The sequence below is a fragment of the Anabrus simplex genome, chromosome 5 (genome assembly GCF_040414725.1).
Source record: "Anabrus simplex isolate iqAnaSimp1 chromosome 5, ASM4041472v1, whole genome shotgun sequence".
NCBI classification, from domain to species: Eukaryota; Metazoa; Arthropoda; class Insecta; order Orthoptera; family Tettigoniidae; genus Anabrus; species Anabrus simplex.
In genome coordinates, this window is record NC_090269.1 from 299,092,012 (window position 1) to 299,116,697 (window position 24,686).

At 37.2% G+C, this 24,686-nt stretch overlaps 1 protein-coding gene across 9 annotated transcripts in view; it reads left to right on the top strand.

The window, feature by feature from the left end:
* The window catches only part of LOC136874009 (DNA polymerase lambda), a 182,985-nt gene that overhangs the window by 60,413 nt on the left and 97,886 nt on the right, over positions 1-24,686 (top strand). For 7 of the 9 annotated variants that reach the window (XR_010860209.2, XM_067147464.2, XM_067147462.2 and 4 more), the window contains exons 3-4: positions 13,175-13,336; positions 15,504-15,683. Coding sequence is in view for 8 of the 9 variants with exons in the window: in XM_067147464.2 (XP_067003565.2) it covers positions 13,175-13,336; positions 15,504-15,683 (342 nt within the window). In the remaining variant the exon portion in view is untranslated. Of the gene's footprint in view, positions 1-11,415; positions 12,712-13,174; positions 13,337-15,503; positions 15,684-24,686 lie in introns of those variants that run through there. The other 2 variants (XM_067147468.2, XM_067147467.2) reach the window with 2 other exon arrangements.

Genomic DNA, 24,686 nt, shown 5'->3' on the forward strand with positions numbered 1-24,686 from the left:
TCTGGGAAAAGGAGATTGGCGTTCGGTTTCCCCATTAATTTTGAGGTTAAGATATTTTACTTTCATTGAAATAAAACTATGAATTCGTTTGATAGAACAATATATATTCTTTAAATAATATATCAAAAAATAGTGAGTCTTGTTGCGATAAAACAGATGAGAATATGAAATTATGACATTGCAACTGAAAGAAACTAGGCATGAATTTGAATTCTTCTTGACCGGACATTTAACACTTTATACGAAATATTTCCCTCACTGATTCACTTGACTGTACCTTCAACACTTTGAGTGTAATTACGACGTAATCCATTGATCTGGTGTTTACTGTAGATGTGTCACGCCTAACTTGGTGATACATCCTTGTGACTGCTTCTTCTCCATATCATCTGACTTCTTTGTAAGTCAATATGGTATTACCTCTTGGCAGGTCCAGGGTTGCCCTCTCTGACTTCATGGTAAGCCCTTGCGTCCGTGTCTTCAACTGAGTGAGCGACCAACCTTTTGGTCTCACTCTCTCAATGACCAATAATTAATGGCTCACTGAGTCTTCTCCATCTCTCGTTCACACTTGTTGACTGACCGACTGAGGCCTCTTGATCTAGTAGACTTCTTCACTGTACTGCATCCGTATAACTAATGACTGACGCTACAATATGCACCCACCTTATATAGACGTTGGTTGACACAGCTACGTAATCTCCAGAAATAACAATGACATACTCCCACAACGCGGCAAACATTACACACAGTGGTGACATAGCCCGGAGCGGCCGACTCTCTGAGCGCATATCTAAATAAATACGATGACGTAGCCATGGAGTGGCGATGACTTGGCAGAATCGCCAACAATATTGCACAATGCACCAACGTCACATCCAATCTCTGATATATACAACAATTCTCACTGTACAGGTATTGAGTGTTATTCTACACATACGTATATATGCATACATCTAAGTACAATCTTGCAAGCAACAGGCATTGCAAAATTGAATTAAATAAGACTGATAATTACAATAATAGTAACAATATCACAGATAAAATAATAATAATAATACTGACATAATAATAATAATAATAATAATAATAATAATAATAATAATAATAATAATAATAATACAGATAAAATAATAAAAATACAGATATCATCTTGTAACAGGATTTGAACCGTTACACTGCGTACATGGCGAAAATACGAGCATATATTAATAATTGATGATATTTATGCAGCGTAACGCCTATATTAGGTTAATGTTGTTGTTATTGTCACGTGATATACGGTAGCATGTCATGTTGGGTTAAATGGAATATGAATACGACCATATGAGGTTTTTAAACTTACAGGTTGTTTATGGTGTACGATCATCGAGAGTATATCCTAGAAATAACGTATTTACGAGAGAAACTTAGTATTTTTCTAGAAATATTTCACATGCTAGGCTATCTTCAAGTTGATTTCCTGTCAAAGACATGATTGGAACTAGGAAATGTTTTCATGATCTATAAAACTACCATCCGTGAATAGATGACCTTCATTTACGATTTTATTCGAAATCTTTCGCAGATAGATGATTTTTTTTCTTTTTTTCTTTTTTTTTAAATCATGGTATGACACTATCAGTTGAACAACTTGCTTGTTGACACATGAATGTTGTATTAGGTTACTCCTACACACTTTTCAAGAAAAATTATGGATTTTTAAGTTTATTTAATAGACATAATATTTATTTTTGAGGTGATTTACGACAGTATGATAATGAATGGCAATTTTTAAGCCATGATTTCTGGAACTCGCTTATGTTGCTTACGCTATGTCAGAAACTCTTGAGGAAAGATATTTAATTCATTTGAGAAAATTGAGGATACTTAGTTGGGATTTAAATAATATTTTGAAAATATTTCTACAGTTTTTTTTTCAATGTGTTATAATGATTCTAAAGGGCAATTGAATGATATGTAAACATCATTCTTGATATTTAACCTAAATTTGAATAATACTTAGATGTTATTTCTACAGTAATACAAGATGTTACAGCATCGATAATTGATATTTGAAAGATATTTAAATGGTAATTAATATTATTATTAATGATATTCAGATAATATTTTTAAGAAATATTTACAATATTTTGTTTAGGGATCGGAATTCAGTGAATACAAACGAGCATGTAGATGATTTTCTTTACTATTTTCCAAGTACTATAATTTTATTTTTCAATAAACTAGGTGATAAGAACTTTGATTGGAATTCTTACTATTTATTTATTTATTTATTTATTTATTTATTTATTTATTTCATAATTCGTAGAGGTATTTGGAGGTATACGAACTAGTTGATTGGTAAACGAACCTAGGGTTTTTCTTAGTTATGGATTACAATTGAGCTGTGATGGTTTACGAATGAACTTAAGAATGAGGCTGTGCATTACCTTCAGTTGAGTCCACGTAAAAAAAGGGAAATATATATATTTTTATCACAATTTTTTATCCCTGAGAGGTATTGTGCAGTGAATATATATGTAATTGATATCATAACATGAAAAGTAAGTGATATTTCACAGAATAAGTAGAAATCGATGGAGGCGAAGGAGTATTTATATCGGACGGGATGAAATATTCAAATATTAGGACAAGACTGGATACTTATATTCATATAAGGTCACAGAGTTAGGATGATGTACTCATGTCTCATTCCCATCCGCATGATAACTTGATGTGTGCGGGAATTCATTATATTTATTTGGCCGCCTAAGATTAGATAATGGATTGTTGGCCGGAGTTTATGATAAAGTATTGGGAAAAGGCATGATACGAATAATGTACCCCCGTTAGGAGCATAAATTGTCACCCATGCGTGTGGCAAATAGAGAAAGTCACCACGGGAAATGTCGGTCGAAAAGGTGCATTATTATTATTATTATTATTATTATTATTATTATTATTATTATTATTATTATTATTATTATCATTATTATTATTATTATTTGCGTATGGACCCAATGGATCACGCAAAGCTCTAACGATTCTGTTTTCTGAGTTGCCAAACAGCTCTCATCCTTTCTCCATGGATCCTTTTTCGTTCTTCTGTCCACTTTTCTCCAGTCTTCTTTTTCACTTCATTTTCTGGTTGCACTTTCCATCCCTTAAATTTTTTCCTGTAGAGGTTTCTGTCCACGGTGTCAGTTGAGTTCATCTGGGCTTTTTCCAGATCCTTCTTCACTTCCAGTACCCATGGAATATTTTTTAGATGTTCTATGTAGGTGAGAATCTTGTATGTCAGTCTACTTGCCGGCAGTCTGCGAACATGCCCATAAAATTTCAGACGTCTTTTACGGACGTCTGCTCAATGTTGGAAAGCTCTTCTGTCACTTTGCGTGATCTCAGTCTATATCCATCTTCTGTTTTTCGGGGGCCGAGAATTTTCCTCAGGATTATTCTTTCTTCTTTTAAAATGTTTTCTAGGTCACCATTCCCATTTAGTGTAAGGGTCTCCCTGGCATATAAGACTTCGGGCTTGATTACTGTATTATAGTGTCTGATCTTTGCACGGCAGGACAAGCCCTTTTTATTGTATATGTTGTGAACCCTACCGTAGGCTTTCCGAAATTTTTGTAAGTGAATTTTCTGGGCAGCCTTCTCGCCTCCCTTTGGTTCAAGTATTTCTCCCAAGTACTTGAAGTGTGGTACTCAGTTGATTTGCCCATATGTCGTGTTCAAATTTTGGATGTCAAGTTTAAAGCAAAAGAACTTGGTCTTTTCAAAGGAAATTTGTAGGCCAACCTTTCCAGCACATTCACTAAGGGTTTCAATTTGTTTTTTATTATTATTATTATTATTATTATTATTATTATTATTATTATTATTATTATTATTATTATTATTATTATTATTATTATTATGGGGTTACCCACGGAACGCAGAGGTGAAAGAAAGTACCGGGGTGAATGGGTCTAACTACAATGTCAAGAAAGAATTTAAAACTGAAATGGAAGGTTATATTTTTGAAAAGCAACAAGTTAAAAATTCTCACTTAGTGAGATAACAATGATAAAAATAGAAAAATCCAAGATTACAGTACTTTAACTCTCTTGGGCTACAAGCCCCTAGTTTTACAATTTTTGAGTTCCCAGCTCAAATTTACAAAGAGCATAAATTTACACAAGGGCAGAAATCCCTCAATACATGGAGCGCTTGCTCCCAACATGCAATATCAAGCCTCCCAGAGGCACTTTTATAACACTAGGAAAGAGCGAACGTGCTCTCAGATCTCCCAAGCCTACTCAAGGCAACATTACATGAAAATCTAGTAATCACAGGCCTTACATGGCACTATTTACAAATTTGAAACAGGGGTATCTTGTACCCAACCTATTGGTCCATTGCGGAAAGAAACAGGTTAAGTAAATGGCCTGAAACACAAATTGAATGGAGGTGAGTACCTGCACTCCTAAATATGCATTCTTAAAACCAAAGGGGCACTAAGCCGATGAAACAGGTGCTATTCCCAAACTATGGAGGTGACTCGTATAAGAAGTAATTTACCACATTACAGAATGAAAAACTGCAATGAACGTAGTCACCTCAAACCAAGATGAAGGGGAGCTCGAGAGGGTACATCATTGTCTATCCCTGATTTACAGTTAAAGATTTATGAAATTTTTACATGAGCTGAAGGGAGATTTACATTTTAGATAAATTGGATACATAGTTAAAGTTTCGAACCTTTCCCTCGGGTTAAACTGTGAGCTAGCAAAAAAGTAAGATGTTAGATGGCCATTACCTTGCTGAAGAACTGCTGCCTGATGAAAGAGGCGCCGCCCGCCTCCTGCTTGACACACACACTTAGTTAGATGATGATCAAATGGCCAAGATACGAGAAAATCCGCAGTTTATAAACCCTCGGGGAAGGTACGAGACCTTTCACGAATAAACCAGCCACACCCTCTCAATTTATTGGTGAATTTAATACTTACACTCAAAATTGAGGAAGAAGCCTGTGATAGGCGGAAAATTAATTACAGAAATTTGTGATTGGCTAAATTCAAAACTGGCGGAAAGAAAAGATAAATATTGCCAACCCAAAAATAAATAAACATCAATTAGTAAAAAAAAACTTATGAATACAAAAAAATGTTCAGTCACTTCGCACCAGGGTGCATGGTCATAGTTTTTATAGTGACATCTATGAAAGAATGTCCACACTTCTTGATGAAGGGCAAACAAAACAAGTAGAAATATAATCAGTTCAGGAAACTTCAAAATAACAAAATTTCATCAGATTTCTGTAGTGACATCTTCTGAGTTAAGGTTTAAGTAGGTCTAGTTTCAAGTTCACGGTTCCTCCAGTAGAGGAGTTGTTTTAGGCGCAAGATTTAAATGCGCGGCATTCGGGTGTACCTCCCGGTACTACTATTATTATTATTATTATTATTATTATTATTATTATTATTATTATTATTATTATTATTATTATTATTGTACCATAAATTATCACTGGCAAACCATAAGTAGGATCTGGACTGCACGAGGATAGGAAACCACCCAGAGGGCGAAAACACTTGATACCCATAGGAAATCAGCTTCACAAAGTTTATTTAACAAGATAGATGAACACCGAAAAGAGTAAGGAAGATTAAATATCAACATCACTAAGGTTACGTTGACACATGCCCTACACTAAATCACAGGGGACCACCCCTGTTCAGTATTTGACACCAGAGAACTAAAACACAATAGATAATTCTAGATACAGCTTAGCGATTATCCGCCATTTCAAATTACTCAAGGGGAAGCGTAAAATACCCTCAACATACAATACGCTAGGAGGTTTCAAGTACCGTACAACTTTCATTAAAAGACGCCTCTAGGCGCCTAAGGCTTCTAAGGAAGTGAAATACATTACTCAACATCTATATTTACATCTACCAAGGGCACAAACTCCCAATAACTTCCTTTAAGCTGCAGTAAACAGACCCAATCGTTCACACATAACTTTACAAATTCTGATTCAAACATGTTAGATTTCAACCAGCTTGGCACTTATAATACCTTAGAACAACATTTAGCGCCCATCAAGTGGCTTACAAGCGAAGGAATGTCCTCCCATCATCAGTGAGTCTAATCAAGACTTAGATGCTTACCTCCCATACCCCATGACATTCTAGGTTCGAAGATGGGGCCGTGAAGTGCTCAGGTGACATAGCAAGAAACGAATGCCTACTTCCAGCGAGCCAGAATGGCCTTGCTGAGAGTAGCGATGACTTAAAGCCACATGACGCAAAGCGACACACATAGGTTGCGTTAGAGGTGCACGGCGCTTCTGCAGGGGCAAGGAGACGTGTACGGGTCAGACCGCTCCCAGGGCAGATGAACTCCTTTACCCTGGGGCCATAATTTGGGAATGCTTTATTACAATTTGCCTGAGGGCATAACTCAAAGGGGTGAAATAACACAGTAGTACATAAAAATGAGTGGAAAACCCATTAAAATACACATAGCAAGTTTTATAAAAGGCAGGAGGGGGGGAATAAAATACACAGCTCTATTATTATTATTATTATTATTATTATTATTATTATTATTATTATTATTATTATTATTATTATTATTATTATTATTATTATTATTATTATTATTATTATTATTGTATACAAGGAATTGGTATACAGAAAACACAACATAAATTTATTGTTACATTAAGTTTTTACACAATATGTACATAAATGCAACTAAATTCTTCTTGAAGCTGGATGAGCTTGTGCGCAATTAATGATGGCATTACTGTAGACTGCGGGTCTGTGGAAATATACACTTTATACACATGAGAGTCTATATACACACGAATCTATCTTGCGGAGATAGTCTGTCAAGTAAGAGAGTTCAAGATAGTCGAAAACTATCTGCCTTGAAGAATTACAAGTGTAACTTGCAATGAAAGTTCGTACTAACAGAATGCTAGTAGTTGCCGTAGGCTTGTCAGGAGCTGACATAATTGTTCAAAATTAGTAGAATACTAATGTTAATGTCGGAGCCTAAGTGAGGACTGTGGGATGAGTAGAATACTGACATCGAGGCTCGACGTGGCTACAGGAAGCGGGAGGTGAGGCAGTGTCTAGAGGTGAGACCTCACAACCAGAATTTCAGTCCACCTGTTCGATACACATGTTTAAGAGGGATAGCCTCCGTGTTCGACTTGCAGTGTAATCTGGCGTTAGACACTGAGGAGTCCTCGTAAGGAGCGGAATGAAGCTTCCTTTTATAGCGCTGGCTGACGTCACAAGCAAGCGCACTGCAGTACCTTGTAGAGTCTGGAAAGATCCGGGCTGCGGCATGTTGCGGAGCTATCAGGCGCAGAGCTGAGTTTGCGAAGGACACAACAATTATTATTATTATTATTATTATTATTATTATTATTATTATTATTATTATTATTATTATTATTAGAACGTTGTTAGGGTTCTTTTTCAATCTGCTTTACATCGCCCCGACACAGATAGGTCTGAAATTAATTTTAAAAGCCATCTAATCGATACTTTATTTTTTGCCTTAGGCACACACAGAACATGTTTCGACCACTTAGTGGTCATCTTCAGCTGTATATAAATATCTTAGATGAAGCACATTTAACCTTAAAACTATGTCCCATGGGATCCTAAAAACTATTGCTCTAGGTGCTTTAATGGAAGCTGGAGGGGGGAGGGTAAGGCAATATGTGTGAATGATACGTATATTACAGTTCGCGTCTACAATTGTGTTTCAAAAACTTATATACTAAAATACTTATTTAAATCATTTAAAAGCGTCTATAGTGAAACACTTTTGTAATAACACTAGGTGGCATGAATAAAAAATCAGTGTTTGTAACAATGTTCAGGCATTTGTGAGAAGTATACTTAGTTAAAATTCATGTCTACAATGATGTAAAGAAACCTTGTTTACTAATAAACATATTTGAAAAAATATATCTTAAAGCGTCTATGGTGAGGTGCTTTTTTTAAAAAAAAAAACCCACTTGTACTTGAATAAAAGTCTGTACAGTGTATACCAGTCTTCAGGTATTTGTTGTTTATAATTTGTATTGAATATCTTCCTTAATTGTTGCTCTTTTGGTTATGGGAAAAGGCCGTATTGACTGTTTGACTTCCGAAAATTGCTCTTTAGATTGTGATAAAAGGATGCGTTGACTGTTTGACTTGCTAAAGTCCTATGGTAGCTTCTTTGTTATATGAAATGGCGGTCTTCTGATTGGGGTAGCTTGCCTCACGATATGCAGCCAGCAGGAGATCGTAATATATTAAAATATGACATATAATAAAAATAAAAAGCTCCGAATTTTAAATAGATCGTGGGAAGATGAATGTATTAGAAATTGTATGGCCTTGACTCACCTTATCAACCTTTGTATTGGCAGAAATAGTCATTAATTCTTTAATTACGGAGGGAATTTTTTTTCTTTGATTCGTACCGTATATTGTTTTGAATCGTAATCTATAATCTTCATTTCCGTATTGACAATTGCACAATTAAAAATAGGAGAGGATTTCCACCAATCAATACTTATTTATTGTATATATTAAACTACAGGACCGGTTTTGACCTCATATTCAAGGTCATCTTCATCTGAACCATACATACATATTTATATAATGAAGCTTTGATTAAGATTGTGGTGTTGAAGGAATGCCATATGATGATGGTGAACTGGCGTGAACTGGCGTGTATGTCATTCTGTACAATATTGCAACTGTATGTCTAAAATGTTGAAGGTCTTAAAACTAGTGTATAAAACACGTCTTTTCCTAAACTAACTTATATGTATGTACAAGATAAAAACAATATATAAAAACACTTCATGCATATGAACATTCGTTCTTGCTTGGTGGTCAATACATCGACTAACTTCTGTATTTAAGTCTTATTCACAGTTGTACAGTTCAGCTGCTATTCTTAGAGTTTGTAAAATTGCATGGATAAAAGTTTTGTCTTCCTGTACGTATGTGAGATAAAACACTTTCAATTTTAAAAAGGTGCCAAATGTATGGATGAAATTCAAGTAAAATATGTTCAGCTCTGCTGTGTGTGTTGCCCTTTTATTAGAACCAATTCATGTTGTCTTTTTGGCGTCCGTAGATTTGGATGACATTGGTTTCAAAGTAGTGGCTCCTTTCCCATTTGTAGCTGTGCAATGATATGTTTATCTGTGGAAGATAGGATTGAGTTATAAGTGATATTGTGTGGAGGAATGTCTAAGGGTTATGTGTGTGGAATGGAATATGTACTTACTGTTGTTGGTGTAGCTGAGTTGTGTTTGACATGCGAGCTTGTAGTGTACTACTTCGTGTTCTTCTTGGGCTTATACTAACTGCTGTGAGGGGAAGGGAAGGAGGGGTAGGGAGAGTTGTTGTTGTGCAGGTAGGGATGGAGCTGGGTGTGTTGTTTGGTGTCTTTCTGTTGCTTGTTGCGTTCTGTTTATCATTAACTTAAGGTAAGGGTTTTTTAGGGCGGGGATGGCATTCCTTCAACACCACAATCTTAATGAAAGCTTCATTATATAAATATGTATGTATGGTTCAGCTGAAGATGACCTTGAATATGAGGTCGAAACCGGTCCTGTAGTTTATTATATACAATAAATAAGTATTGATTGGTGGAAATCCTCTCCTATTTTTAATTATCATTTTGAATGTCGACTGGAAGGGTTTGTATGGCCATTTCTGTTTCTGCTAAAGTTTGTATTAACTCTTTTTATTGATACTGTGCCAATTGTGATTTGGCCCTTTGCCTAATATTTGTAGTTCTTGTTCTGTAAAAGTCGTGTTTGACAAGTTTTTAACAGGGGGTGGAAGTTTTTCATAGTTGAAGAGTGTTTTAGGTTGTGGCTTATTTTGTTTTGTTATTGTTTTTTAGGTTTTCTAACTTCTTATTCAGTGTTGCCTGTTTCTTGTTCATTAGGCTCTCTACTTTATCTCTACTGTATTTTTGCACGGAATCCCATTCTAGCGGTACTAAGTTTATTGACGCTGAAAGGTAGGTATGCTAGGTAAAGTTCCCGATTAAGGAAGGATTTCTTCCTATACATAAATTTGATTTCTCTTTTAAGCCATAAACGGTTAACTGTTCTCTGTGTTGAAATTTGGAATACTGAGCATAAATTGGTTATATAGGCTGATAAAGTGTATATGGAGGAAAAAGCAAGTACCTGATGATTGGTGTAAAGGTGTAATAATAGCAGTATTCAAGAAAGGTGACAGGAAGGTCTGTGACAGTTATCAAGGAATTACACCCTGACCTGGCAGAAGTTAGACAAGAAGAAATGAAAATTATAATGATGACGACATTAAGAAGTACCTACCTAGCTACACACACACACACTCTCTCTCTCTCTCTCTCTCTCTCTCTCTCTCTCTCATTAAGCAGCAGCACACCACATAATAGCAGTGCAAATGCCACCTGCTCTCCAGTCTGACTAACTCGGTAATAACATTCTAAAGCCATGGACTAAAGTCAAATAAGGCAGAGGACCGAGTCTGACTGTCATGTAACTAAAGTCGGATATGGGTATGTGGGAGTTTTTGGTCAGTTTCAATTGTACTGAGGTTGTTGGCTCATTCCTCGCTTGATACACATATTGAAACCTTTGCATCTCGTCAGAGAAACAGACGTTTTTCTAATGTTCCATTGTCCTATCCTGATGACTACATGCCCACAAGAGAGATTTCCTGGACATTTCCCCTGTTAGAAAGTATTTCTTTACAGGTTTGCAGGCTTTCCTTCCAGTTTCCAGAAGTTTAAGACAAACTTTAGAATCGTGCAAATTCACTTCGTTTCTCCCATGTCATGAGCAAAGTCCGTAGTATAGAGCTTGGGGTTTGATTTACTTCTTCTGAGGAGAAAACATTCATCAGTTGGCATAATTTTCTTTTTTCCTGCCACAGTTTCCCTTTTTCTTCGGTGAATTACAGTTGGTCTGTTTGTACCGCTGGAGGGATAATGGCCAGTTTTGTCATGTATAAACATGAGTTTTCTATCTGCTTTTAATTTTGTATTTTATTGTTAACTACATTTTATCTATTGACTCTGTTTTAGTTATTTTAGTGTATTTTAATGTTATTTTTTAACTTTTAATTAAATAATATTTCACTTCAAGGCAATGCGTTATTCTATTTTAATTTATTTTTATATGATTTTGTAAGAAAATAACGCATTGTGAATTAGATCCACTGATTATTTTAAATTCATAATCATTTTTTCATCATCATTTGTTTTAAATTCTAGTCAGTGGATACATTTCAAAACTGTAATTATTATTACATTTCATTTCACCTTCAACCATTAGTGGCTGATGACCTAGATGTTAGGCTCTTTTAAACAGCGATCATCATCATCATCATCATCATCATCTGTACAGCTGGATAATTCTATTTTTAGTGCCTACACCATCTCCAAATTTAGTAGCTAACTCTCTTTGTGTCGTGCAAGTATTCTGACATAATGCTACAACAAGACTATGTTTTCTGGGAGTTGTGTCCATAGAAGACATAGGTAATACTGACCGCACAAGGAAACTTCAAAATTCATAAAAAATAACTCACATTGAAATAAATATTCTTTTAACCTAAAACTAATTACACAGATTAATTACCAATGAAGAACAGTGCCAAGAATGCATAAGAGTGCTTGGGATCTAAGAATAAGCAATGTGTAGCACACTGTTGCCAATCATTGGGAATATTATGAAAAAACGCACCTTGTTCAGATTATAATTTGCACAGTACTGTAGTTCTTCACATTGATACCAACAACATAAAACAAGGAGGAATAGGTGCTGCCATAATTGGGGATGTGTGAGTTCTGGTTATGACAGTGTGGGAGGAGTTTAAGGGAGCAGAGATGTCATCAATAGGATACTGTGTAGGAGGGATAATGAATGGAGTAGGATCAGGGATTTAAAAGAGGCTTTTGAGTGCATGTGTGACAAAATGGGTGTGAAATTTGTGGATTATAATGGGTGGGTATGAGATAGGAATCTGCATTCAAGTAGCCTTCACTTGAATCGCAGTGTTGCCTTTTTGGTAGTGTATCAGCCATTAGGAAAGATTAAAGAAATGTATTAGGTGATTAAGTGCAAACACATTTATATATATGTGTGTTTATTATTGTCGTGTTATGATTAATTTACACGGGGATGTACCACCTTCCCTTTGCCCTTCTCCTTCCCTTCTACTTTCCTGTTTCCTTTTTCCTCCACACGCTTTTTCCACGTGCCTAAGAATATAGTCCCCCATGACCAGAGTCTCAACTCTACCCACCTCATTAAATCCCTTCATTTCCTGGTCTCCTGATGTATGAAGTGTTCTGCTCGTTCCACTTACTAGAAGAACTCTATAAGATGGAAGGTTTATATACTCTTTATGACAGCTGCCGTACCTGCTTCCTCCTCCCTTTTCTCCCCCTCATGACCCATTGTCAGCCACCATTTTGCTATACAGACAGTGGATTTTCAATTTATTTTTTTTTGAGATGGAAATTCCATTTGATGCTGGCACTATGTACCTTATAAGCTATTATTTCAGTTTGAGAACAAATCACTGAAGATAACATCCCAAAAATACATCCAAATTAACAGTGCTGACTGTTGACAAAATGGTTCTGAACATACTGAAATGTAATGCTCGCTCCGCTTAGCAGAAGAACTCTATATGATGGAAGGTATATACACTCTTTTAAAATTCCTCAAATTAATAATAAACTCCTAGTATATCGATGAAGTCAGCAGAATTTTGTTTTTCAGACACCTTACTTGGGTGTCTACATTTTTTATATTCTTTCATCTTTTGACACTGGTAAAAAAATGAGACTTAACTGCCGTTTTGACACTGGTTATTTTACTGCATGAGTAGCAAAATATATTTACATTCTTTAAAATTGTTTATACTATTCTATTTTCAGCTTTACCCTACTTCATTTGAGTACATTCCATTAATAACATTTGTTTTACATTTGTACAGTCTGATTTCAGGACCTTGCCTGTACCATTCAGCATCTTCATTAAATTTTCTAGTTAGAAAAATTACTGTATCATCTCCCTAGCCTTACCTTTCCCTATTTAACTTCACCTACGTAGCTAAAGACCTGTTTTTATTCTTCCTTAATTCTTTGTACTTCTTCACAGACTCTGAGGGCTACCATGGGACAACATAACCAGCTGATAATTGGAGAATTACAAAAACTTGCTGATGCTTTCCGCAGTAGTGGAGACCAGTGGAGAGCTCATGGATATGATAAAGCAATTAGTGCCATTAAAGCATATGGCAAAGAGATCACAAAGTTTGAGGTATGGCAGTTGGTAATATGTTTTTAAAACAAGTCTATTAATAGTCCCATTATTCAATAGTAGTATACTGTTGACATTTTATGGAGTATTAGGTTGATTTCTGTTTTTGATTGAATGTTCACAACACCAATTGAAATACCTAACATTCAGAGGAAGCTAGGAGGGAAGACACGTACATTCAAGAAGATAAATACAGTGACTGGCCAGTGTAGAAGGGAAAGAGGAACAGAAAGAAAAGACAGGGATGAACGGGCGAGTTGGCCGTGCGATTAGGGGCACGCAGCTGTGAACTTGCATCTGTTAAATAGTGGGTTCGAACCCCACTGTCGGCAGTCCTGAAGATGGTTTTCCATGATTTCCCATTTTCACACCAGGCAAATGCTCGAGCTGTACCTTAATTAAGGCTGTGGCCACTTCCTTCCCATACCTAGGCCTTTCCTATCCCATCGTCGCCATAAGATCCATCTGTGTCAGTATGACGTAAAGCAAATAGCGGAAAAAAAAAGAATAAATCTCTTATCTTCAAACATTGTTGTCTTTATAGATAAGTTCTTCCCAACCTGAGTTCTTCCAGATTGTATTTCACCCCAGCCTCCGACATACTTGTCTTTGTTTCCCATCTACATCAGAGAGTTCTTGAGGGGGCCATTCTGTATTATCTTCTTCATTCAACTGGAAAGTGTAGGGTAAAGAGAAAGGAACACAAAAGTAGTAAGAGAATCCAATAGGTTTACTATAGGGCCTATGTTAAATGAAAAGATAACAAAAAAAGTGTATGAATTGTATTCTAATCATGAAAAATCTGCCTTGCGATTTAGCTTGAAAAAGATTTCCCTACTACTGTCTATCTCAAATATAAGCTCAACAGACAAAAAATTAGTCACCCTAGTGCACACGCATGGATGGATCGTTAAGCCTATACAGATGGCGCAGCGAACAAGTCCTGTGCTCAATCGCATGTGCACTGCATATACGTGAGCATAAGGCAGTAGCAATCTGTGAGAAATTGATGTTTCAAGCGGACAGTGTACGTCAACATGGGTAGATGTAAGGATGTGACAGAGTGGCAAAAAGGGGCAGTCATGGTTGGCTGTGCCCATAGCCCCATATGGTGCATGAAGTTGATGGATTTGTTGGTGTTTCGCAGTGGACTGTTCAACGTGTCTTCAAGCAGTGATGTACTACATGTGGCCACAAAACACGATATCAGAATTGTGGTTGGAGAAAAGATCCTGAGTGAGACGGACTGGAGATGCGTTTCACAGTTTGTGAATCAAAATTGCTTCCAAACCCAACAGAAATAGCTGCAGCCGGTAAATGAAAGTCGATCTCAACCTGTTAGTGAGAGAATATTGAGACAGGAACTGCATGTGCTGAATATTTGGAGTTGGTCACCTTGTAAGAGGCCATTGCTCACATATAAATCTGCGTGTCTTCAGTTTGCTAGAAATCGGCAAATGTGGACATTAGCTCACTGGTGGAACATAACGTGGCCTGACAAATCATGTTTTAGCCTGTATTCTAATGACACACATTGTCGAGTGCACTGAAGGCCAAATGAAGCATTTCATCCTGAATGTGGGCAAGGTCAGGTTCAAGCCAGAGGTGGGTCTGTGATATTTTAGGGGTGTTTTTATTATCATAGATTGGGCCGCCTCACTGAGGTTTATTTAAACATTCTGGATAATCAGGTGTTGGCTTTCAGTAAGCATCTGCATGATGAGTATACTATTGGTACCCCGATTTTTCAAGATGACGACAGCAAAAGGCAAAGTTCATCATGCTGGACGCATATGTGACTGGTTTTATGAACACTGCCCCACCCCATTACATCTCGATTGGCCTGCAAAATCACCTGACTTGAACTCCATTGAAAATCTGTGGGTCATGTTGGAACAGTGGGTAAATGCCGATAGGCGGTTATCAAGTCCAGAGGTGGAGTTACACGGTATTACTCTAAATGGTGATTGTATTGATTTCTCCAGGGGTGACTAATTTTTTTTGCCTGGTGAGCTTAAATTTTATAGTTTTGTATTTACAAAGTTTGACTGTTCTTGGATCAACTCCTTATTTTTTGTGAATCATTTAGTAACATACAATTGTTTTCCTATAATATGACCAGGTTGGATGTTCATAGTGCTGCTAATGTTTTGTTTCTGTATTTTAGGATGTAGCGTCTTTGCCTAACATTGGCCAAAGGATGGCTGCCAAAATCCAAGAGATTCTTGAGTTTGGGAAGTTACGTAAAGTTGACGAGATCTGTAATGACGAGAAAGTTAAAGTCGTTGAACTTTTTACCAAAGTATGGGGTGTTGGACCTGCAACAGCAGAGAGTTGGTATCTTCAGGTTAGAAATAAGATTGATATGATTGCTAATCTACGAAATGTTACAACACTATGCTTTACTGTTCAGTTGTCATGTTCCTGAGATCTTTAGTTGGTGTAAATATGATGGACCTCGATGTTCATCTCATACAAGTTGTCCGACTCCACGGCTAAATGGTTAGTATGCTGGCCTTTGGTTGAAGGGGTCCTGGGTTTTTTTCCAACCGTATCAGGGATTTTAACCTTCATTGGTTAATTCCTTACCCATTCAGATTCCTACTGACGGTTCAAGCTGTTGATGTACTTCAGGATTTCAATGGCTTCCCTCTGTAGCTGGACGTGATAAGCTACAGCAGTTGACAGTACTTTGGTGTTGCTGTACGGTATGTCATGGCCTGCTAGCAGCGACTGTTCAGTGACTGATGAGCTTTCTCTTTGTCCCAGCCGGATGTGTCTGTTATGCTCCTTCAGTCAAGTAGTGGTGCTGCATTATGTAGTGCCTATGTATGCCCGGCCACAGCTGCACGGAATCTTGTAGACACCTGCTGTGGAAAGGGGATGGCACTTGTCTTTAGCAGACCTAAGTAGTACCTGACTTTTCTTCGTTGGCCTACATATATTTTTTGCCCGATGGGAATCCAGTAGCCACCCTGTTCTATCAGTTGTCTTCCCAGTATACGGCAGAAAGGCTTTAGCTGCCAGCCGCCCCTCTTCTTTCTCCCTGGTTGTTTGATGTCTGGGATGGAGTGCTCGCTGGATATCTTTATGGCTGTACCCGTTAGCAAGTAGGGCCATATTGAGGTGGCTGAGTACCTCGTTTAAGTGCGGAGGTTGACAAATTCTCCTTGCACGGTCAACTAACGTCTTAATCACTCCATAATTTTGACGTGGGTGGTGGTTGAACGTCTTCTGAAGATAGTGGTCTGTGTGGATCGGCTTGCGGTACTCTGTATGTCCCATGTATAAATCAGCCGTTTTCATTACCAGAACATCAAGGAAAGGGAGTTTTCCTTTGTTTTCTGTCTCCATAGTGAACTGAATATTGGTGTTAATACTATTGAGATGCTGTAGAAACAGCTGTAGTTGTTCTTGTCTCTGGCTCCAGATTAGACAGATGCCTTCTACGTAGCACAGCCACACCTTAGGTTTCAGTGGTGCAATCTCGAGTGCTGTTTGTTCAAACTTTTCTATAAAAAAATTTGCGATCACCGGGCTCAGAGGTCTTCCCATGGCCACACCATTGATTTGTTCATAGAAATTGTCATTCCACAGTCTTAGTCAGTCAGAACTCTTGATAAAGCCAAACTCAGTCTTTGGTGAAACATTGGGACCATCACATGATCCTGGACCACGGCCTACAAGCCCAGAAAACACTGACATAATTTGCACATTTTGTTACTTATTCCTGAGCCTGACAGCAGCATTCTGATGTTGGTACAGATCAAAAATTAAGCTGTTTATTTGTTGTTGACAGCCTATTTCCTTCAGGAGAGGAAAGAACTTTTGCCAGTTTACCTTATCGAATGTTTTCTTATAATCAGCAAAGCACACATGCAGGTTTATCCCTATGTCCAGCATTCTCTCTCCAAGGCACTGTAAAGAGCCATTAGCATCACATATTTACATGTGTTTATGAAAGTCGAACTGTGTTCCTTCCAGATAATCTATACTATTAGTAAAAAGGAGACAGGGCTGATGACCTAGATGTTAGGTACCTTTAAACAACAATCATCATAAAAATGAGATGGTGTTTGTTTTGGTTGGTCAGTTGGTTGGTTTCCCATCTTCCCTTAATTAAGGCCACGGCCGCTTCCTTCCCTATGACATTAAACCACTACCAAAAAAGAAAAAAGTTTGTTTGTTCCGGATAAGTTCAAAAACTGCTGGACACATGATACTTTTGATTTTGATATATTTCACAATTTAAAAATACTTTTTGATCTGTACCAACATCAGAATGGTGTCAGGCTCAGAAATAAGTAACTAAATATGCAAAGATCTCTGGACTGAGTGCTATGCCCCAAATTTGGGCAGTTTTGCCCTACATCAGCTAAAATATCAGGTAACACAGTTGGCCCTACCAAAACATGAAGGCTTGAAATTAAATTTTCTACATTTTCTTCATAATTCTGAACTGCTTTTGAGAAAATTTAGTTTTATGTTACTTTTGAGTGTATTCCACGGCAAAATAACTCAAAAAATGGGTAAACAGTTGGCCCTATCAGAAAATGAAGTGCAGCAGGTGGCCTTGAATGACATTTTCTACAAGAAACATCATGCAATTTCTTCATAACCCTAGTGGTTTATGAGAAAATTCAGCTTTTGTGTGTTTTTGGCTGTGCTCACCTTCACGAATTAGTGGTGGGGATGGAGCAAGTAGAACTGTAGAGTAACTTGGTTGTAGCAGTTACGTAGCTCTCCCTGTGAATCGGTGGTAGATTGTCAGCCTCTGGATCTCAAGAAACCTGGCAGAGGAAGTCAGATTTTTGAAGGGCAGAAAAAGAGGTCCATTCAGTATTCCATGCCATATAGTATAAGTATGTGAAAGATTTCTAATGACACATTTGGTATTCACCCAACAAAATTCGTTAAATTCAGCCATAGATGCCCCAAAGAGATTTGGTTTACTCTCCCATCTAGTAGGCCTAGAGTGAAATGGAACATTGAAATTGATGAGCAAGCAGCCAGATGGCATCAATTAAAATGCTTGAACACAGTAGCTGAAGCTGTGTGATTGTTAGCAGTTATATGACATAGTGGAACACCGATTCAACTTGAGTATTCCTATAGCGTGCGTGAGCTTTGGTTCACTTCCAACTAGACTAAGAAGCAGAATTATGTTTCTCCGTCAACTGCAGATTGAAATAATTGTCCTATTTGCATGTTTTCTTATAGATACATATTTGTTTTAAAGTTAGTATATTACTCTTATGCCCGGTTTCTGGAATGGTGAGATATCTGTCTGATAGCTATTGCTTTGTTACAGCTGTTGACTCCATAAATCTTCGCTGCGTTGCACAGCGGAATAGCAGCTAACTTATCAAACTGTCAACTATTGGCTTGTTGATCAAGTTTCAGAAATACACACTAGACGCCACCCCTCGTACTGCTTTCTTTTTTTGCATTAGATGTGTTCCCTAGATTGTCAGGTGCTTACGCACAATTAATGCATTACATTTATGCTTTCTGTGCAGCTCCTATTATCTCCTCAATGCCATGCAGCGAGAAATTGGTATTCAGTATTAAAATTCTTCCACCGTTTTGATCCTTTTTTTATTTGTCAACAGTACATGTTTCGTTCCTACTTAGGAACATCCTCAGCTGTTATTAAAGCTTAGGTGAATTGCTAAGATTTTAAACATGTTAATTTGCAGGTACATTGATTCTCTTAAAAACTACTGAAATACCAATTAAATTAATGATATTAAAAACAATGTAGGGGTTAGTGTGTTAATGATATGAGAACAGATGATTACATAGTTGGTCAGCTTAAAAACTATGTCTATTCATTTGAATAGTTGTTAAAAAAGTTTTTCATTTTGTTACATTAAAATGCCTGTTTGTTTGCAGTTAAAAAGTTTTAAAAATGTGTGACTTCTTAACACTGTTCAAATTGTTGAATGTTTTTTATTCCGTTCCTTCCAGGTAAGTTGTTATATATTATGAGTTTGCTTAAAGTGCTTTTGATTGAGTCTAATGTGGAACTTTAAAGCTGATTGCTGATCAATTTTTGGGAAGGGAGCTTCGTCTCAATTTCTGAAATGAATAAAATAAGGAAATGGGAATTTGTTTGAAAACATGTGTCTTTATGTACATTGATTTTAATATCATTAATTTAATTGGTATTTCAGTAGTTTTTAAGAGAATCAATGTACCTGCAAATTAACATGTTTAAAATCTTAGCAATTCACCTAAGCTTTAATAACAGCTGAGGATGTTCCTAAGTAGGAATGAAACATGTACTGTTGACAAATAAAAAATTTGCTTAAAGGCAAATAAAAAAAGGATCAAAACGGTGCAAGAATTTTAATATTGTAAAACTCAGTGATTAGATTTTGATACGGAAAATGAAGCTTATTACTTGCAAATTGGTATTCGACTAGTTCTTGAAGACGTGGGTGTAAATTTTGCAGTGGACTATCAGAAGAATTTGACATTGATTGAGGATTTCTGATGAAATATACACACCAGTAGCACATGTTATGCGCGATCCAGTTTGCACTGAGCCTTATAAGTATACCGTATCTATTCACTGTTATTCCAAAATTTTAACATTGTTTGACCACAGTATGACGGTAAATATTGGGTAATTAACACAATTATATAATGTGTTAGTTCCTTGTAATGTAATATTGTTAATTAAAAACAATCCAATGCTAAAAGTATATGCTCACTGCCAATGCAAGTAGACCTGCTGTAGGCCTACTACAATAAATTTGTAATTATCTGTTATACTCAGTTACTGGTACCAGTGCTTTTATGGACACGAATGCAGTCACAGATAGAAATATGATAAGACTCACTAGTACTGAGCCTTATACTGAGTAAATAAAATGAAATGGAATGGCGTATGGCTTTTAGTGCCAGGATGTGTCCGAGGACTTCGGCTCACCAGGTGCAGGTCTTTTGATTTTACTCCTGTAGGTGACCTGCGCATCATGGTGAGGATGGAATGATGATAAAGACGACACATACACCCAGTCCCCGTGCCAGGGGAATTAACCAATTATGGTTACAATTTCCGACTCTGCCAGGAATCGAACCCGGGACCCCTTTGACCAAAGGCCAGCACGCTAACCATTTAGCCGTGGAGCCAGACATATACTGAGTCTTAAAGGATATCCTAATTAATATTTGATCACCAGGGGACAATGGAAAATTATTTGTCACAGGACCCAAATTGTCGCCTGTAACCCCTACAAAACGTATGACAGTATATTTGTTTAGCCTCAATCTGTCTTTGAATTCATTTTCACAATACTTCATTAGAACATTAGGCCCACGATGATATAATAGAGATCGTTCTAGAATGTTGACCCTTTCTACAATTTCTTTGTCGGAAGAAGATGAGAAAGTCAGAAAATTTTAACAAACATAATATTAGCTGCCGATACTAAAGTACTGCGTATGCGCCCACCAAGTTAACAAATAGATATCTCCTGTTCAGGGCCCTCTAAGTTAGCAGGCAATTTATCTAACCGATAGATGTAACATTCGTCAAACGCCAAAACACAAGTTAACCATTCGATACCGCTGAGCCGCACCCCCTCCCTTACCGACAACCTACCTCACCATAAAACAGACACGTCGGAAGATTCGAGGCATGGACCACGACTAGGAAAGGCCAAACACAGCCCTGAACTGGAAACGATCCTCATTTCAAAGCAGAACAGGAATGAGACTAAAGCTACTAGCAATAAAATCCCAACTAAATTTAAATGAGGGTTTATTGATATAATAAAATTCAAAAAGAAACAAGAAATGAAACCAGCAATTAAAAACAAAGGATACGTACATGTGCAGAGCTTTTTCAAACACCAAGCTTAAATTATTCATAAGACGGGCTCACCGTCTCAATTGCAATCTCGCTACATAATGTGGTAATATGAATACAATACACACGGATCAACTTAGTCATTCTTTCCACGAGATTAATAAAATTCATTATATACGCGTCTATTTAACTACCACATCGTTTCAACAATTACCACACAGATCAAAAACCCCCACACAGCGAGGAGAAGTAAAGTTCAGAGAAGATAAAATAAGATGCGAGAGATCACAACATAGCACAGAGAAACGTCTCTGGACCAAAGAAATAAAATTTAAACCCAAAGAGAATCACAGGCATGCGCATAGCATGAATATAAGAAAAGAACATGGCGGCCTCATGGGCAAGCAAACGGCCGTGATTGAAGCCAAGGCAAAATAAATATCACTGTGCCGGCAACAAACATGAGGCTCAGAAACGAGATTAAAATATAAAATGAGCTGACCGATGCATCATCCTTTCTCTCCTTTCACTCACCAGCACACACCCGAACATTCAGACATTGCCAGTATTGGCAAACAATCTGAGCATTTGCTCCAGTTAATAAATTAAACACAGTCTCATATAGTATGACTCTCATGGTCACAAACAAAGGTCTCACATGTCAGAGATAGCGTACACGGTGCAGACAATTAGCAGTAGGATAATAGAGACCCAGTGGTCACACATAAACCCATCAGTTCATGCACTCCGTAAGACACGAATGGATCTCCGCGTCGACACGTAGGGCATACATTCATTGATGGCGAAATACTTTCCAATGTAGTACACAAAAGTAAATCAATCAGAGACCCAACTAACATCATAACTCAGTCACAATAAAGACAACTAGCACACAGCCCATTCATGCAGCAGAGCAGAAGGATGCATATCAGTCAGCTATGGACGATAGCGAAGAATGTCATAACAGCACCGTAGAACCAATATAAAAACAAGAATTACCATACCTGATATATTAGTCATCAAAAGTAAAGGAAGGATGGTAGTATGGGTCAAGTTTAAATCTATTAAAAATCCATTTATGGTATAAAAACGCCACTCCAATCTGTGTAGGGTCCATGTTTATATATCAAACACATAACAATGCAGAGAATCGCTCCAAAGAGATAAAACTACTGTCTCGCCGAAAGAATGATCTTCCATGCTCATGACCAAGGGAGCTGCCCTCTCTGGCACAATCAAGGAAACACTTAAGTCAATTGAGGTGAGGCCGATACAAGCTCTTTGCAATATGGGAAACATCATCTTTGTGTACATGCCATATTAGCATGGCTCACCGCTATAAGTTCGATATCTCACGTTCCAGAAACCGGGCATTAGTCTTGAACAACGGAGTCTGCTGGGTTGAGATCAGGAGACGCCTTGGCCTAGCCCACGTGGCAACTGCCAAACTCGGCAAGATATGGATGGACAGGACCATCACCAAGAATACGAAACTAAAGCTGGTATTTCCGATCACCACATACGCCACTGAGACATGGACAATTTAAAAAAGTCCATTTGCTACTCCATGTCATTCAATATAAGCATGTAAAAGATCTCTGGTAACACATTTGGTGTTCACCCAACACTTTCATTGATTTCATTTAAATTATATGAGGGATTCTTGTAGTGATCAGTGTTAATGTAGATGCTCTCTAAAATATTGAGTAAAGAACCCTTTTGTTCATTATGTAGGATTTTTAAGTTTTTATCTATTGTGGTGTATTTATGACCAGAATCCTTATGATGGTTACTCATGGCAGAGAAACAATTATATCTAATGGCTTTAAGATGTTCTTTATATGTTGGTATAAAATTTCTACCTGTTCAATGTATGTAGATTCACATTCCTTACATTCCAATTTATATATTCCGGACTTAGTGTGATTTTTATTATTATTAATGGCATAGGGGTTAAAGAATACTTTTGTATTAGTATTGTATTGTATTAGTAGTTTATGGAGAATAAAACCAATAACATTACTATTAAAGTATTCCTACTCTTTAGGCTTTATCAATTGTGAAGTTACCACTATTTTTCCCCACTGTGGCAGCGGATTTGTGAGAAGATAGCCATTCCTTTCCAAGATGTTGCTAGCTAGTGCACCACCGAGGCACCACTGCAAGCCTCATTTGTAGGGCAAGTTCTCAGGACAAACCAAACAAACCCCACAGCACTACAGCACTACAGCCCTGATCGGCCTTGGCCTACCAAGCGACTGCTGCTCAGTTCGAAGGACTGCAGATTACAAGGTGACTCGAAGTTAGTGTGATGCATCTCCTCAACCATTATTCTTAGTTTTCTGGACCAGGGCCGCTATCTCACCATTAGGTAGTTCCTCAACTGTTCTCACATAGGCTTAGTGGACCTCAAACTAGCCTGAGATCCAGGTAAAGAGTTGATTGATTGATTGATTGATTGATTGATTGATTGATTGATTGATTGATTGATTGATTGATTGATTGATTGATTGATTGATTGATTGATTGATTGATTGATTGATTGATTGATTGATTGATTGATTGATTGATTGGTTCATTCATTCATTCATTCATTCATTCATTCTTCAGAAGAGGCCTGGTGCATGTCTTTATATTTGACATCCATGGGCAACCTGCACGCCTAATTGTGTTAATATGAAAGTATTTATCTGTGCTACAAGGTCATGTCCTGTGTAATATGTTGTTCTTATTGATGCACCATTTTCACATTATCCATTGATCAGTACTATTTTGTATGAGTATCAGAGGTGTTTCAGCCATTTGAATAAGGCCATCCAATGATTAATTTATTTACCATTAAAAATAGTAGTGAAGAGTGTATAATTTTGTCATTATGACATAATGAAGATCAACATTCAAGAATTGAATTTGGTTTGATTAACTCTATCTCTGGTAGTCTTTGGCCTGTGTCTTTTATCTACTATAAAAGAAAATGGCATCAATGTCTTAGAAAGATGTGAGGTAGAGTATAAGTAATGGAGAGGAACACATAATAGGGCAAACACAATGACACTGAGTGTGGGAATAAGGAGAAATAGAAACACAAAAGGAGCACCAACTCCACATCTTTATACACTGTCGTCTTTAAATAGATTGCCTATCTCCTCATCAATTCCAGTTATTTTACATCCATTTCTTCCCAGTTTCATTTCAATTACTAAACAGGTCAGTGTGGTAAGAGGGAGAAATAAAAAAGAAAGCAAGTGGACAAAGACAGTCACCACATCTTCAAATAGATTGCCTCTGTCCTCATCAATTCCAGTTCTTGTACACTGACAGTAGAGTGCTGGCTTCATGAGAAGCCCAATTTGGCAGATTCAATCCTGCCTCAGTTTGGTGGTATTTGAAGGTGCTGAAATATGTCAGCCTCTTGTTGAAATATTTACTGACACATATAATAACTCATGCAGTACCAAATTCCAGCACCTCAGCACCTCCAAAAACCATAAAAAGTAGTTAGTGGGATGTAAAACCTCATTATCATTATTA